This window comes from Monodelphis domestica, chromosome 6 (assembly GCF_027887165.1).
Source record: "Monodelphis domestica isolate mMonDom1 chromosome 6, mMonDom1.pri, whole genome shotgun sequence".
NCBI lineage: Eukaryota > Metazoa > Chordata > Mammalia > Didelphimorphia > Didelphidae > Monodelphis > Monodelphis domestica.
Genome location: NC_077232.1, coordinates 7,047,330 through 7,061,427, shown reverse-complemented (window position 1 = coordinate 7,061,427; position 14,098 = coordinate 7,047,330). Strand labels below are relative to the sequence as shown.

Sequence of the window (14,098 nt, the reverse complement as noted above, 5' to 3'; positions counted from 1 at the left end):
TGACATACTAACCTCTCCTGCACACACTCTGACATACTAACCTTCTCCCCTGCACACGCTCTGACACACTAACCTTCTCCCCTGCACACGCTCTGACACACTAACCTCCCCTGCACACGCTCTGACATACTAACCTTCTCCCCTGCACACACTCTGACACACTAACCTTCTCCCCTGCACACGCTCTGACACACTAACCTCCCCTGCTCACGCTCTGACACACTAACCTCCCCTGCTCACGCTCTGACACACTAACCTCCCCTGCACACGCTCTGACACACTAACCTTCTCCCCTGCACACGCTCTGACATACTAACCTCTCCTGCACACACTCTGACATACTAACCTTCTCCCCTGCACACTCTGACACACTAACCTCCCCTGCAATGCTCTGACACACTAACCTCCCCTGCACACGCTCTGACACACTAACCTCCCCTGCACACGCTCTGACACACTAACCTTCTCCCCTGCACACGCTCTGACACACTAACCTTCTCCCCTGCACACGCTCTGACACACTAACCTCCCCTGCACACGCTCTGACACACTAACCTCCCCTGCACACGCTCTGACATACTAACTTCCCCTGCACACGCTCTGACACACTAACCTCCCCTGCACACGCTCTGACACACTAACCTTCTCCCCTGCACACGCTCTGACATACTAACCTCTCCTGCACACACTCTGACATACTAACCTTCTCCCCTGCACACGCTCTGACACACTAACCTTCTCCCCTGCACACGCTCTGACACACTAACCTCCCCTGCACACGCTCTGACATACTAACCTTCTCCCCTGCACACACTCTGACACACTAACCTTCTCCCCTGCACACGCTCTGACACACTAACCTCCCCTGCTCACGCTCTGACACACTAACCTCCCCTGCTCACGCTCTGACACACTAACCTCCCCTGCTCACGCTCTGACACACTAACCTTCTCCCCTGCACACGCTCTGACATACTAACTTCCCCTGCACACACTCTGACACACTAACCTTCTCCCCTGCACACACTCTGACACACTAACCTCCCCTGCACACGCTCTGACACACTAACCTCCCCTGCTCACGCTCTGACACACTAACCTCCCCTGCACACGCTCTGACATACTAACTTCCCCTGCACACGCTCTGACACACTAACCTTCTCCCCTGCACACACTCTGACATACTAACCTCCCCTGCACACGCTCTGACATACTAACCTTCTCCCCTGCACACACTCTGACACACTAACCTTCTCCCCTGCACACGCTCTGACACACTAACCTCCCCTGCTCACACTCTGACACACTAACCTCCCCTGCTCACGCTCTGACACACTAACCTCCCCTGCTCACGCTCTGACACACTAACCTTCTCCCCTGCACACGCTCTGACATACTAACTTCCCCTGCACACACTCTGACACACTAACCTTCTCCCCTGCACATGCTCTGACACACTAACCTCCCCTGCACATGCTCTGACATACTAACCTTCTCCCCTGCACACACTCTGACACACTAACCTTCTCCCCTGCACACGCTCTGACACACTAACCTCCCCTGTACACGCTCTGACATACTAACCTTCTCCCCTGCACACACTCTGACACACTAACCTTCTCCCCTGCACACGCTCTGACACACTAACCTCCCCTGCTCACACTCTGACATGCTAACCTCCCCTACACATGCCCTGACATGCTAACCTCCCCTGAACATGCCCTGACATGCTAACCTCCCCTGCACACGCTCTGACACACTAACCTCCCCTGCACACGCTCTGACACACTAATGTCCTCGGCGGCACCACAGCCCTCCCCGCGTGGACACTGGGTGACCCTCTGGCCGCCCAGACCAGCCAGCTCTGTTCCCATGGGCCCTCGGGTCTCTCTGCTCTGACATGGGAGCACACGCATGTTTGGCCCTCGGGGTCTCGGCACTTCGCGGACTCACGGCCCCCATGGGTGCTCCTCTCCCTAACAGGGACCCGCCAGGCTACCTGCTCGGTGGCCGCCCCCTCCAGAGCAGGAGACAGAGCTTAGAGGCAGCTGGGGTGAGGAGGAAGATGGGGGGCAGGAGGTACGGGACCCCCAGACACATGCCCTGCCTGCCGGGCCCTCGGCCAGCTGGCGTCTCTGTGCCCGGCAGAAGGTGGCTTGGGAGCTGCGGTCAGGAATGTGGCCTCAGACCCTTCCCGGCGGGGGGACCCTGGACGAGTCACCTGACCGTGGCTGCCTCGTCCTCGTCGCCCCTCTTTGACCCCCAGGTTGGGGCTTAAGAAACAAAGATTGTAGAAACGAGGGGAGAAGCCGGGCCGGAGCTCTGGGGGGGCCGCGGCGCGGCAGGACCGGGGCCGGGTGGAAGGAGAACCGCACGAGATCCGGGCCACGAGGGCGAGGCAGGCGGGGGCAGCTCCTGCTCCCCAAGAGCACAGCCAAGGCGGGAGACGGCGCGGCCCGCCGGAGGGAAGAGCTGGAAGGAGAGGAAGGCCGACAGGAGGGCCAGGAGGCTGGAGTCCGGGCTCCAAGGGTTGGGGAAGGCCTGGGGAGGCCGGCAAGGAAGGGCTCCAGAGGCCCCACAGCTTTTCGTCTCTGAGGCTGGAGGTAGGAGGGAGCCACTGCAGGGGTGGCCTGGTCAGGCCTGGCCTTCCACAAAGCCCCCTGCTGGCTGAATGGGCCGGAGCGGGGAGAGCCCGGAGGCAGGGAGGCCGCGATGAGGCTTGGCCCCAGGAGGAGAGGGGACTGCGGAGATGGCCTACGAGATGGGCCCTGACCAGGGAAGAATATGTTCCCTTGAAGGATTCCTGAACCCGAACTCAGAGGAGAGGAAATGGAGGCGCCCCTAAAAGGTAGAGGGGCATGAGCTGGGGGGGACAGTGGGGCCCCCTGAAGGGTTCTTGAGGATGGGGGCGTCGCGGGCACATTTCTGGGCAGCCGGGAAGCAGCCAGGAGGTGGGGAGAAGTGAGAGCCGCGGCCCCAGGGCGGCCGTTCCTGGGAGGAGATGGGAAGGGATGGACGGCCGCTTGGGTCCAGAGAGGGCCAGAATGAAGGGGGAGGGGCCGGGGGCACGTGGGAGAAGGCCATGGAGGGCCTGAGCGACGGAGGAGCTGGATTCGGGCTGGGGCCAGGCAGAGGGGTTCGGGATGCTCCCCAAGGAAGGGCTCAGGTGGAGAGGCCAGTATGGAGCCGGGCTGGCTCGCCAAGAAGTCAAGCTAGGAAGGGGGCAGCCATGGAGGGAGGAGGGGAGAGAGGCTTCCTCTCCGAGCTCTGGGGCCCTGGGGGCGGTCTGGGGGCTCCTCCGTGCCCCCGAGTTCTCTTCTGACAAATGGGACTCAAGTCGTGGCAGCGACTCCCCCACCATCCCTGGGAGGCTTCAGGGAGACGGAGGTGTCCAGGGCGCGCGTCGCCCCCAGATCAGGGTTGGCTCAGTGCTAGGAGTTCAGACTGTCTGGGCAGCCCCGTCATGGACCTTCTGCCTGAGACTAGACCGTGTCCGTCAAGGCCAGGCCATGGGGGTGAAGTGACTGGCCCAGGGTCACCCCGCCAGGAAGCGTCTGGAGCAGGATTTGCAGCGGCAACCCCGGATGGCCCCCACCCCGGCTGAGGCTGCTGCTTCCGTCTGCCCGGGGTCCCCCTCCATCTCGGCCCACCTGGGCCCCGCTTTGGACATCTTGGGGGGCCGGCCAGCCCGGGAGATAAGGGGGGCTGGGCTGGAGGCCAGAGGCCTTGTGTAAACAAAGGATCCGCTGGAGAGCAGCTCTGTAAACAGCAGCCCAGTGGCTGGGCCTGCGGGGGAGGGGGAGCCCGGCTGCCCCAGGAGGGGCTCAGCAGGCTCTTCTCTGTGTAGGAATCGGCTCCTCTGGCCAGGCTTTTCGGCCTCGTCTTCCCAAACCACCTCGGCCGGGCCGCTCGCCTGGGCTGGGAGGGGAGCCGATCCGGGAAGAGCCTGGGGTGGGGGGCAGGGAAGGGAGGGGGCTGGGCCCGGCCTCCCTCCTCCTCTCCCCAGATGTCAGCGCTCCACCCCAGCAGGCTCCTGGCAGGGAGGAGCCCCAAGCTGGGGAGCCCACTCGGCCGGGGCCCTGGAGAAAGGGGGGTCCGGCCCGGGTCTCCCCGCCACTGCCCCCTCCAGAGCCACCCTCTAAGGGCGGAGGCTCGGCCTGAGGAGGGACGAGGGAGAGGCCTGGGGCCGGGGGGCCACTTGTCCCTGCTGTTCTCCGGTCCTTGGGGAGGCCCAGGCAGCCACCGGGCAGAGTTTAGGGTCTTGGGGAGGACGGGAGGAGGCCCGGGACCGGCCTCCCCTCCACCCGGGCCTCCCCTCCGCCCGGGCCTCCTTCCCTAGTGGCTCCGACCGGCTCTTTCTCTGGGACTTTCCTGTCCCTCCCGCCTGCCTCCACCTCTGAGGATGTCTCTCCGTCTCTCCCCCTTGGTCTGTGCGGGGTGCAGAGGAGGAGGCGGGAGCTGCCAAGCCCAGCCGCCTCGATTTAGAGGGGGGCCACGAGGCAGAATTCGAACCCAGATCTCTGCCTCTTCTTCTCTGCAGGCTCTTCCTCTCCACTTCTTGTGTGTGTTGGGGGCGGCAGGGAGTGAGAGAGAGATTTCCCTGAGGGTGTCCCTGTTTCTCCCTCTTTGGTCCTTGGTCTCCCGCTCCGTGCTGGGGCTCCCTCTGCCTCCCTCCTCTCATTCCTGGACCCTCTCTGGGCCCCCCAGCCAGCTGGGGTGAGAGCCAGGCCCGAGCGGGGTGACGAGCTGCCCCCGAGGGCCCGACCAGACAGGATATTTACTTTGGGACTTCAAAGGCCGGCCTGGGCTGCCCGGCCAGCCTCTCCGGAGAGCCTGGCTCGGGGAGGGGAGGCGGCCTGGAACTGGGGCAGCAGCTCCAACCCTGTCCCCTTCCCCACCCCCTTCCTCATCCCCATCCCCTTCCTCATCCCTATCCCCTTCCTCTTCCTCATCTTCATCCCCTTCCTCATCCCCATCCCCTTCCTCTTCCTCATCTTCCTCCCCTTCCTCATCCCCTTCCTTGTCCCCATCCCCTTCCTCTTCCTCATCTTCATCCCCTTCCCCACCCCCTTCCTTGTCCCCATCCCCTTCCTCTTCCTCATCTTCATCCCCTTCCCCACCCCCTTCCTTGTCCCCATCCCCTTCCTCTTCCTCATCTTCATCCCCATCCCCTTGGCGCCTCAGCGGGAGGCAGGGAGGCTGTGCCTTGGACTCAGCACCTCAGACGGGAAGGTCTGAGTTCAGATCTAGCCTCAGCTGAAGCGAGTTCACAGGCTCTGAATCAAATGAGAAAAATAGACAAACTCTTGGGCAGACCTGGAAGCCCAGAGAAGCCGGCCGGGCTCTTACCCAGAGCTTCAGCAGTCTGGACCGAGGAGGAAACTGAGTCCCAAGAGGTGGAAAGGACTTGCCCAAGGCCACACAGCCAAGCCTGAGATGAGGAATTGCGGCTGGCTTTTGGTTTTGAGCTTCCTCCCCGGCCCTCGGCACCCCAGAGATGCTGAAGCCCCCCCAAGCCCTCCAAGCCCCATCCAGACAGGGTGAAAAGGCGCCTGAGCCTCCCCCTGCCTTTCCTCCGGCCCACCCCTCCCCCAGGCTCAGAAAAAAGCAGCAGCTGGGGGGGGCAGAAGGGGGGCCCTTGGAATGGGGTGGGGAGGGCCCCATGAGCTATTTCCTCATCCCAGGCTGAGCTGAGAGAGGAGCCGACCCGGCTTTCCCAGCTCCTCCCAGCAGCAAGGAATTTTGCTCCTGTGGAGGCCCCCCCCAACTCCTCCAGCCCTCTCTGTCCCCCCCCCCCCCCAGGTGCTGGGCCAGGAGGCAGGAAGACCTGAGTTCCAATCCAGCCTCGCACAGCGTGTGACCCTAGGCAAGTCCCTTCACCCCTGTTTGCCTCCTGGCCAGCCTTCCCAGGGGGTGGCCAGGGTCTGGGCTGGCACGGTCCTCGGCACACAGGAGGTGCTCCTGAAATGCCCCCCAGCCCAGCCCCCCAAAGCCCTGCAGCCCAGTCGGGGCTCCAGACCTCCCCTCCCAGAAGCCATCCTTCCGCCCCCCCAGGCGTTCCCCCCATGAGTCACTGCGGCTGGAATCTGATGAGCTCAGGCCACCGCACCCTCCTGCCCTGCCAGTGGGGTCACCCCCCCATCTGCTCCGCAGCTGCAGGACGCCCCTCCCCCGGCCCCCGTAGGCACTGGGGGGTGTCACTCCGAGCTACGCCGGCAGGGAGGCGCGGATGGGGCATCGGGGTGACCCGGGGGAACCACCAAGGCCTGGGGTCACCCTTGAGGCCCAGTCAGACCCCCAGAAGGAGGCCTGGGGTGCCCCCAGCCTGGCCTTTCCTTCCACAGCGAGCCTCACTTTACATTCCTCCTCCCTGGGGGCCCCCGTCCGAACCCTGGCTGTGGGGAGGCTGGATCGGAACCCAGAACCTCCTTCCGTGAGCCGGGCAGGGTAGCTCTTCTTGGCCCTCCTCGACCCCCCCTTTGTGCCCCGGAAAGACCCAGGAATGGAGAGCCCAGAGCGAAGGAGCTCCTGCCGGGAGCCGGACTAGAACTGGGCGCAGACCGGCATCGGCTGAGGGAAGTCAAGGCGCCCCCTCCGCTCCCCGTCCGCTGTCCAGCCGCATCTCCTGCCCGGCCTCTGGAGGCACCCCTTTGGGGCTGTTCTCTGGAGCCACTGGACAGATGGGGAAACTGAGGCAAAGAGGGCGCGCCTCCTTCCCCTGCCCGCCCAGCCTCTAAGACCACCCGGGAGCGAGGCCCCGCCCCCCGGCGGTGACCGTGGTCAGCGCCCAGGCTGGCCTCCGTGATTGCTCTCAGGGACCCCCTCCGCCCGGCGCCCACAGGTTCCCGGAGCCGAGTTCGGATCCCGCCTCAGAACCTTCCTGGTTGGGTGAGCCTGGGCACGTGGCCTCGGTTTCCCCTTTTGTGAAAGGAGCCGGAGATGGAAATGGTCGGCCGCTCCAGCGTCCCCGCCAAGAAAACCCCCGACAGGGGGCGAGCGAGGGCCGGAGCCCCACCTCGCCGATGGGGCAGGAGGCCAAGCGGGTGACCCTTCCTGACCGAGCTGCCCTCCTGCCCCCGCCGATGCCAACTCAACTGGGAACCGCCTGAACCGGGACGGCAGCCCCGCCCCGCCCCGGTGCCGCCTCTGGCACAGCCGGGGAAGGGACTCGGCCAGGGCCACCCAGCCAGGACTCGGCCAGGGCTCCCGCGCACTCCGCCCCCCTGGACATCCCTGCCCACAGGGCCTCTTCCTCCAGGAAGCCCTCCTGCGCCGTCCCGAGTCTCCGAACCGAGCTGCCGCAGGCCCCTCTGCCCGCCCCCGTCCCCTCCGGGCTCCTCCATCATCCCCCACCTCAGGCGTTCCCCCATGAGTCAGCGAGGCTGGAATCTGATGAGTTCAGGCCACCCCGCCCAGGCCGGCCTCCCCTCCTTCGCGTCCCGGCCGAGGGGTCCCGGCTCCCCCGAGGGCGGCCCAGAGGGCTGAAGCCCCGCCCCGCCCCCCCATCTGGGGCATCTGGATGCGCTCAAAGCCGGAGGAGGCTGCAGGCCGCGAGGAGAGGCCAACCCAGAGGCGGAGGCCTGAGGCTGGACTGGAACTCGGGTCTGCCTCCGTCCGTGGACGCATTTATGAATCACCGACTGTGTGCCCAGGCCGGCTGCAGAGCCCCCTCCCCTCCCGCTCTAGGGCGTCCCAGAAGCCCCTGCGGAGGCTGGGGTCACTGTTCCACCGAGGAGAGGCTGTGGGGCACCCGAGGGGGAGGGGCTGCTCCCCAGGGAGCGAGGGGGGCGCCGCAGGGCTCTCCCCCGGGAATAGACGCGGCCGCCCCAGCAGTTCCCAGGCCAGGACGTGAGAAAGGAGGAAGTGCCGGCGGCAGGGGGAAGGGTCAGAGCTGGGGAAGGAGGACTCGAGGTCCGGCCGGCTCCCCCTTCCCGGAGGCTCCTGGGATTCCGCGGGGGGTGCCGGGCCGACGGACGGAGCAGGCGCGCCCCCTGCTGGCCGACGGGGGAGAGTCCGAGAGAGGCCGCCAGGTTTGGGGCTCCTCCAGGGGATGTTCCCGGCCCGGACTCGGCCTCGGTTTCTCCCCCTGTTCAAGGGGGCCAATCCTGGCACTTTCCGTGAGCTTTCTCGAGGGAATGAATGGGTGCGTTTCAGTGTTCATTCCTCGTCAGCAGCTTCGCTTTACGGAGCAGGAAACTGAGTTCGGGAGCCCCACGCAGACTCAGCGTGAGCCGCTGGATTTGAACCCAGGACTTTCCCGCCCCCGCTGACCCCCGCTCCGGCAGCACTTCCTGGGGGTCGTTTCAGGCCGGGCCCGGCGGGGGTCTTTGGCCCTTCCTCCCCAGGACGGCTGGCCGGAAGCTGGGCTGAGCCAGACCCTGGCTGAGAGGGTCTCGGGGCCCTCCGGCCCTCTGGACGGCTCCCTTCCCTTCCCGCCAAGCCCCCGGAGGGAGGAGGGCAGCGAGTGCCTGGGGGGGGCCGCCCACCCCACGCCGCCCCCCTTCGCCGCACACACGGGTCGAGCTTGCAAACGTTTTTATTGGGTCTCTGGGGGCGCCGAGGGGGGCTGGGACGGGAGGGGCCCCTCAGCGCCGCCTCCCAGCTCGGCCTCGGGGGCTCCCCCCAGCGGCCCGTAGAGCAGGTAGCCGGGGCCGAGGCCGAGGGGCCGGGCGTCGGGCGCCAGGAGGCGGGAGCCGTCCTCGCCGTGCAGGAAGAGGCCGAAGGCTTCGGGCTTCGCCACCCGGAACTTGGCGGCACAGAGCCGGGCCAGGGAGGCGGCCGAGGAGCCGGGGGGCAGCGCCAGCGTCTTGGAGGTGCAGCCGTGGACGGGGTCCTGGAAAGCCACCCGGAGGAGGTGCTGGTCAGGGGGAAGGACCGGCCGTTAGTCAGAGCCCCGCCGGGAGGACCGGCCGGCCCTGGGAGGCTCGCCGGGAGGACCCGAAAGGACGACCCAACAGGGACGACTCTGGGCTGCAGGAGCCGCCGGGCCGGAGGCTTTCTGGGCCTCAGTGGGCTAACCTGGAAAATGGGGATAATCGTCCTCGGCTCACCTGCCTCAGAGGGCCACCCTGGGGGGCAGCGATGGCCGTGCTTGGGATGCCAGGAAGAGGCCCTGCCGGGGCCCAGCCCTCCCCACCAGCCCTGCCCCTGCCCAGGCCCCACGCCTACCAGCACGGAAGGACTCCCTTTGCTTCCCTGGGGAAGCCTCCGGGAGATGCCCTGTGCCCCTGGGGATGCCCTGTGCCCCTGGGAGATGCCCTGTGCCCCTGGGGATGCCCTGTGCCCCTGGGAGATGCCCTGTGCCCCTGGGGATGCCCTGTGCCCCTGGGAGATGCCCTGTGCCCCTGGGGATGCCCTGTGCCCCTGGGGATGCCCTGTGCCCCTGGGGATGCCCTGTGCCCCTGGGAGATGCCCTGTGCCCCTGGGGATGCCCTGTGCCCCTGGGAGATGCCCTGTGCCCCTGGGGATGCCCTGTGCCCCTGGGAGATGCCCTGTGCCCCTGGGGATGCTCTGTGCCCCTGGGAGATGCCCTGTGCCCCTGGGGATGCCCTGTGCCCCTGGGAGATGCTCTGTGCCCCTGGGAGATGCTCTGTGCCCCTGGGAATGCCCTGTGCCCCTGGGGATGCTCTGTGCCCCTGGGAGATGCCCTGTGCCCCTGGGAATGCCCTGTGCCCCTGGATCAATATGCCAGCTCGGTCATTGAGGAGAGGGAATGCTGAGCTGGGGCTGGAGCGAGCCTGGGCATGCCAGGAGGCAGAAAGGAGGAGGGTGTGCCAGGCATGGGGGCTGGCCAGGAGCAAAGGGTCCGGGTGGGAGGGGGCGCCCAGGCGGGAGGGCATCACGAGGCCCAGCGTGGCTGGTTCCTCCCTCCCTCGAGCCTCTTCCTTTGTAAAGCAGCTGTTTGGCTCCAGGAGCAGAGGAGGAAGGGGAGAGAAGTGGCCGAGTCTTCAGGTGGGGGACTGAGGAAAGCAGCCGAGGGTCTGGGGAGCACAAGAGGGGCCCCCGAAGCTGGGGCCGGGCTGGAGAGGCTCCCTCCTCCCCGGGCCTGGGCTGAACTGGGAGCTCCTGTGGCTGGGACCCTTTAGGAGTTCCTCACAACCAGGAAGCAAGGGTTGTTATTCCCATTGACAGAGGGTAAACTGAGGCCCAGAGAGGCAGAGGACTCGCCCAGGGTCACTAAGCGAGTGGGGATTCAACCCAGATCTGCGGAGGCCAAGGCTGGACGTGGGACCCACCCCGTGACGTCCTCCCGGCCTAGCTGGGCCCGCTCTGACCACGCAGCTTGGCCGCCCTTTGGGGGTACCTGGCAGCCCCGGGTCGGGGGGAGCCGTCGCTGTTCCCAGAGGCTGAGGGCTCGCCGGAGCTCCTGCGACGGACTGCGGGGGGGCGGCCCGGCCTGGCTCAGGTCCCCCAGCAGGGCCAGGCCGGCGGCCAGGCTGGTCAGACAGTAGCCGGCTGAGGGCGAGAAGGTCTAGGTGAGGGGGAGGGGCAGGCGGGGGGGGGGGGCCGGGGGCGGGGCGGGGCGCTCACCCTCCCCCGTGAGCAGGCTGGGGTCCAGCAGTTCGGCCAAGTACTCGGTCTCGGGCAGCAGGTCCGGGAGGTCGCACTGGGCCAGGACGGCGCTCAGCAGGGGCAGGAACTCGTCGGCCCCCGCGGCGTCCCCTGTGGAGGAGGCGGAAGCCCTCGTGAGGCCCCCTGGGTGACCCCCGGCCCTGCCCCCGCCTGGATTGTGAGGTCTCCCTGGGGCCGGCCAGGGAGGGACGGGGAGACCCGGGAGAGGCCCTGCTCGAGGCGGACGGGCTGGCGGGGGTCCGGGGGCGCCCGGCTAGTCGGCTCTGCGGCCAGACGGGAACCCGACCGGCCTGGGCTGGCAGAGGGAGTCGGGGAGCCCCCGGAGCCCCCCGGCGCCCGGCCCGCACCTGCCCAGCTCCGCAGGGCCTCGGCCAGCAGCTTGCAGGCCTGCAGGAGGCGGGTGGCCTTGGCGGTGGGCGAGTAGCCGCGGAGGAGCTTCAGCAGCTTCTGCCGGACGCGCTCCAGCTCGGCGGGGGGGGGCAGGCGGCCCCCCCAGACCTCCGGGCCCCCCGCCCTGGCCCGCCGCAGGCCCTCGGCCAGCCGCCCCCACGAGCCGTCCCGGGCCAGCCGGAGCCGCAGGCGGGCCAGCAGCAGCGGCCGGAGCGGCTTCAGCACGCAGCGCTGCAGACTCTTCTCGACGGCGGCCTCTGCGGGGAGAAGCGGCCGAGGCCGGGCCGGGGCTCAGCGCGGACCCGGAGAGGCCGCCCGCCGCCCCTGCGCCCGGGGAGACCCTCACCCAGCTGCTCCGCGGGTAAGAGCTTGTCTCGGGCCAGCTCGGCCACCAGCACGGCCCGGGCCCGGCTCAGCCCCTCCCGCACCGTCGGCAGCTCCTGGGGCTCCGGGCCGGCCCGCACCCGGGTCAGCAGGTCCTGCACCAGCCGCCCGGGGGCCGTCCGCCGGTCTCGGGCCATCTCCGCCACGGCCCGGGCCACCTGCCTCTCGGGGGCCAGCAGGGAGCAGAAGGCGTCGCTCACGGATCGGAGCACCCGCCGGCGCCGGCCCCGGCGGGGGGGGGACGAGGCGGGGCTCCCGGGCCGGGCCCCCCCCTCCTCCTCGGAGCTGCTGGGGGAGCCGCTGTCCACGTCCCGGAGGGAGGGCAGAGAGGGGAGAGGAGGCGGGCCTGGGCCCGGGCCGGCCCCCCCGGGCACCCGGTACCCCCCAGAGCTCTCCCTCCTCAGTGGCCTGGGAGGGGGCCTGGCTTGGGGGGGGCCGGGGGGACCCCCAGGGGGCAGCGGCACAGGGGGCGGGGGCACAGCCGGGGGGGACAGTGGGCCGGAGGTCTCAGTGGACACCCGGACCTTGAAGCTTCTCTTGAATTTCTCCCGCTTGGCGGGGCCCAGATCCCCGGGAAAGAGGGGGTTGAAGAAGCACAGGGCGCCCCCGCTGCCCTGGTCCAGCTCCTCGGGGGCCCGCGGCTTCAGGCGGGGGAGCGCAGGCGCCTCCGCGGAGGCCCAACGGGCCTGGCTGTTCAGGGAGGAGCTCCAGAACTCTGGGGGAGAGACGGGAGTCAGGAGCTGCGGCCAGCGCAGTGCCAGGGCCCGGGCAGAGGGGCGGGTGGCACCACGTACCCATGCCCAGGTGCGAGATGGCCTCCAGCTCCTTGCGGCTGCCGGCTCTGCGGATGGCTCTGGGCAGCTGGAGAGGGAGCAGCAGGACGTCCCTGGACGGCAGAGGAAGCCTAAGTGGGGCCCAGGGGAGCCGGGCCGGCCCCCCGGGGTGGGCTGGGGAGAGGGCACTCACCGGCGGTGACAGTAGCTGGAGATGAGCTGGATCAGGTCCGGGAAGGAGAGCTCAGAACCCTCCAGGGAGACGGCTGCCACCGAGGGAGGGAGGGAGGGAGGGAGGGATGCGTTCTGGGAAGAAGCAGCCTCTTCCCTTCCTGCCAATCCCCGGCTCCTAGAGACCCCCCCCCCGCTCCCCCTCCCCCGCTCCTGGAGCCCTCTTCAGACACCCCCCGCCCCCCAAGCCCTCTTCAGACACCCCCCCGCCCCCCAAGCCCTCTTCAGACACCCCTCCATTCCTCCCTGGCTCCTGGAGCCCCCCCACTCCCCTAGCCCCCCTCAGACTCCTCGGCCCCCCACAGTCCCTGAGCTCCCCCCCATCTCGGGCTCCCTGAGCCCCCCCAATACCTCTCTCAGGCTCCATAGTCCCCCCCAGGCTCCCTGCCCCCCCTCACCCTCAGGGGTCTCCCGAATGTCATGGCTGGAGACGAAGGAGGCCCCGGAGGCCTCTGGGAGCCGGACGCACAGGGCCTTGCACTGCCGGGTGTTGGACTTGCGTACCAGGAACGTCTGGGGGTGGGGGAGGCTCAGAGGCTGGGGAAGGGGCGCCCGTCCTCCCGCACCCCCTCCCCCCTCCCCGCCCCGCCCCGCTGCCCAGCTGCTCCTCACCCCGGGGGGCTCCCTCTGGAGCACGTGCAGGGCAGCCGCAGCGTTGGCACGGAGCTGAAGCCACACGGGCTGGGTGAGCAGCAGCCGCTCCCGCAGGCTGACCGTGAGCCCCGGACCCTGGAGCTGGCCAGCCTGCTCTCCCCCCGCCTCGGGGACGTCGTAGACGGGGTCTCGGGTCAGGCTGCCGAGAGGAGACGAGTATCAGGTCCGAGAACCCTGCCGGACGCCCTCTTTCCCTCCTCCTCTCCCCACACGTGTCCTTTGCCTCAGTTTCCCTCCCCGCCCCATCTCTCCGGCCCCCCCAGTACCTGGAGGCAGCGCTGGCCCCAGCGGGGGCCTGGAGGCTGGAGAGCTCCATGGCTGGCGCCACTTCCCTCCCCCGAGAGCCAGAATGAGGCCCCGAGCGAAGGCGCCGTCACATTCCCGGTGAGTAACACTTCCTGAAGGGAGCTCAGCCCTGGCACAGCCCAAGCCATTAACTCTTCTCTGCCCGCAGCACCCTCCTGGGCCCCCTGGGTGCCTGCTGCCCAGGCTCCCTCGGGCGCCACCGCCCGCTTACCACTCCCAGGACCCCGGGGACCCCCGGCATCTCCGCTTGGCTCTGAGCCTCATCCGGCTCTGCTGGCACTGATGGGTGAAGTTGGGCATGTGCCAGGGGCCCACATAGGGCCTGGTGACTCAGCCTGGGCACCATCGTGCCCGTCCTTGGCGCAGCCTCCCTCCACCTTGCGAGAGCGCCGCCCCCCCCCCCCCCCAGCCCGGCTTCCCCCAGCATCTCGGCGTGGCTCTTGGGTTGCCATGACGAGGATGCTGCCATCTCCCCCACGTCGTTGCCATGGTAACCACCCCCTTTTTCTGGGGGTGGCACCAGCAGTTATGGGGGGGATGGGAAGCCCGGTTGGGAGGTCACGGGGGCAGGGCTCCCTCTGCCTTCTCCCTTGGCTCCTCCTTTCCCCACAAACCCAGCCCGCTGGCATGGGGCAGGTTGGCACACGGAGCTCGAGGCGGCACATTCCAAAGCTGCCCTGCCTCCCTGCCGGGGCCTCTCAAAGGATCACGTGGGGCAGTCCCTGCATGTTGGGGTCGGTGGAGGGGGGAGAACGTGACCCCGGGCACTTATTAAGCACCAGCTGTGTG

General features: G+C 68.0%; 1 protein-coding gene across 3 annotated transcripts; it reads right to left on the bottom strand.

The window, feature by feature from the left end:
• Positions 1–8,519: 8,519 nt before the first annotated feature.
• On the bottom strand, positions 8,520–13,710 carry RIN1 (Ras and Rab interactor 1). Of its 3 annotated transcripts, none has more exons than XM_056801294.1 (10): positions 13,270–13,708; positions 12,962–13,142; positions 12,748–12,862; positions 12,312–12,384; positions 12,140–12,231; positions 11,308–12,060; positions 10,919–11,218; positions 10,530–10,661; positions 10,303–10,454; positions 8,520–8,832 (listed from the first exon to the last, which is right to left on the bottom strand). In XM_056801294.1, the coding sequence occupies exons 1-10, from the start codon at positions 13,317–13,319 to the stop codon at positions 8,536–8,538; spliced, it is 2,145 nt and encodes a 714-aa protein (XP_056657272.1). In that variant the 5' UTR covers positions 13,320–13,708; the 3' UTR covers positions 8,520–8,535. The 3 variants fall into 3 exon arrangements, with proteins under 3 accessions (XP_056657272.1, XP_056657271.1, XP_056657273.1); XM_056801293.1 differs by having other exon boundaries at positions 8,520–8,856; positions 13,270–13,707; XM_056801295.1 differs by lacking the exon at positions 8,520–8,832 and adding an exon at positions 9,807–9,979 and having other exon boundaries at positions 13,270–13,710.
• Positions 13,711–14,098: the final 388 nt, after the last annotated feature.

Coding starts and splice junctions, on each gene's coding strand:
- RIN1 (XM_056801293.1), bottom strand. CDS start 13,319: ATGGAGCTCTCCAGCCTCCAGGCCCCCGCTGGGGCCAGCGCTGCCTCC. Junction 13,143..13,269: donor GGGGCCAGCGCTGCCTCCAG/GTACTGGGGGGG, acceptor TCCTCTCGGCAG/CCTGACCCGAGACCCCGTCT. Junction 8,857..10,302: donor CCCCGACCCGGGGCTGCCAG/GTACCCCCAAAG, acceptor CCCCCTGACCAG/CACCTCCTCCGGGTGGCTTT.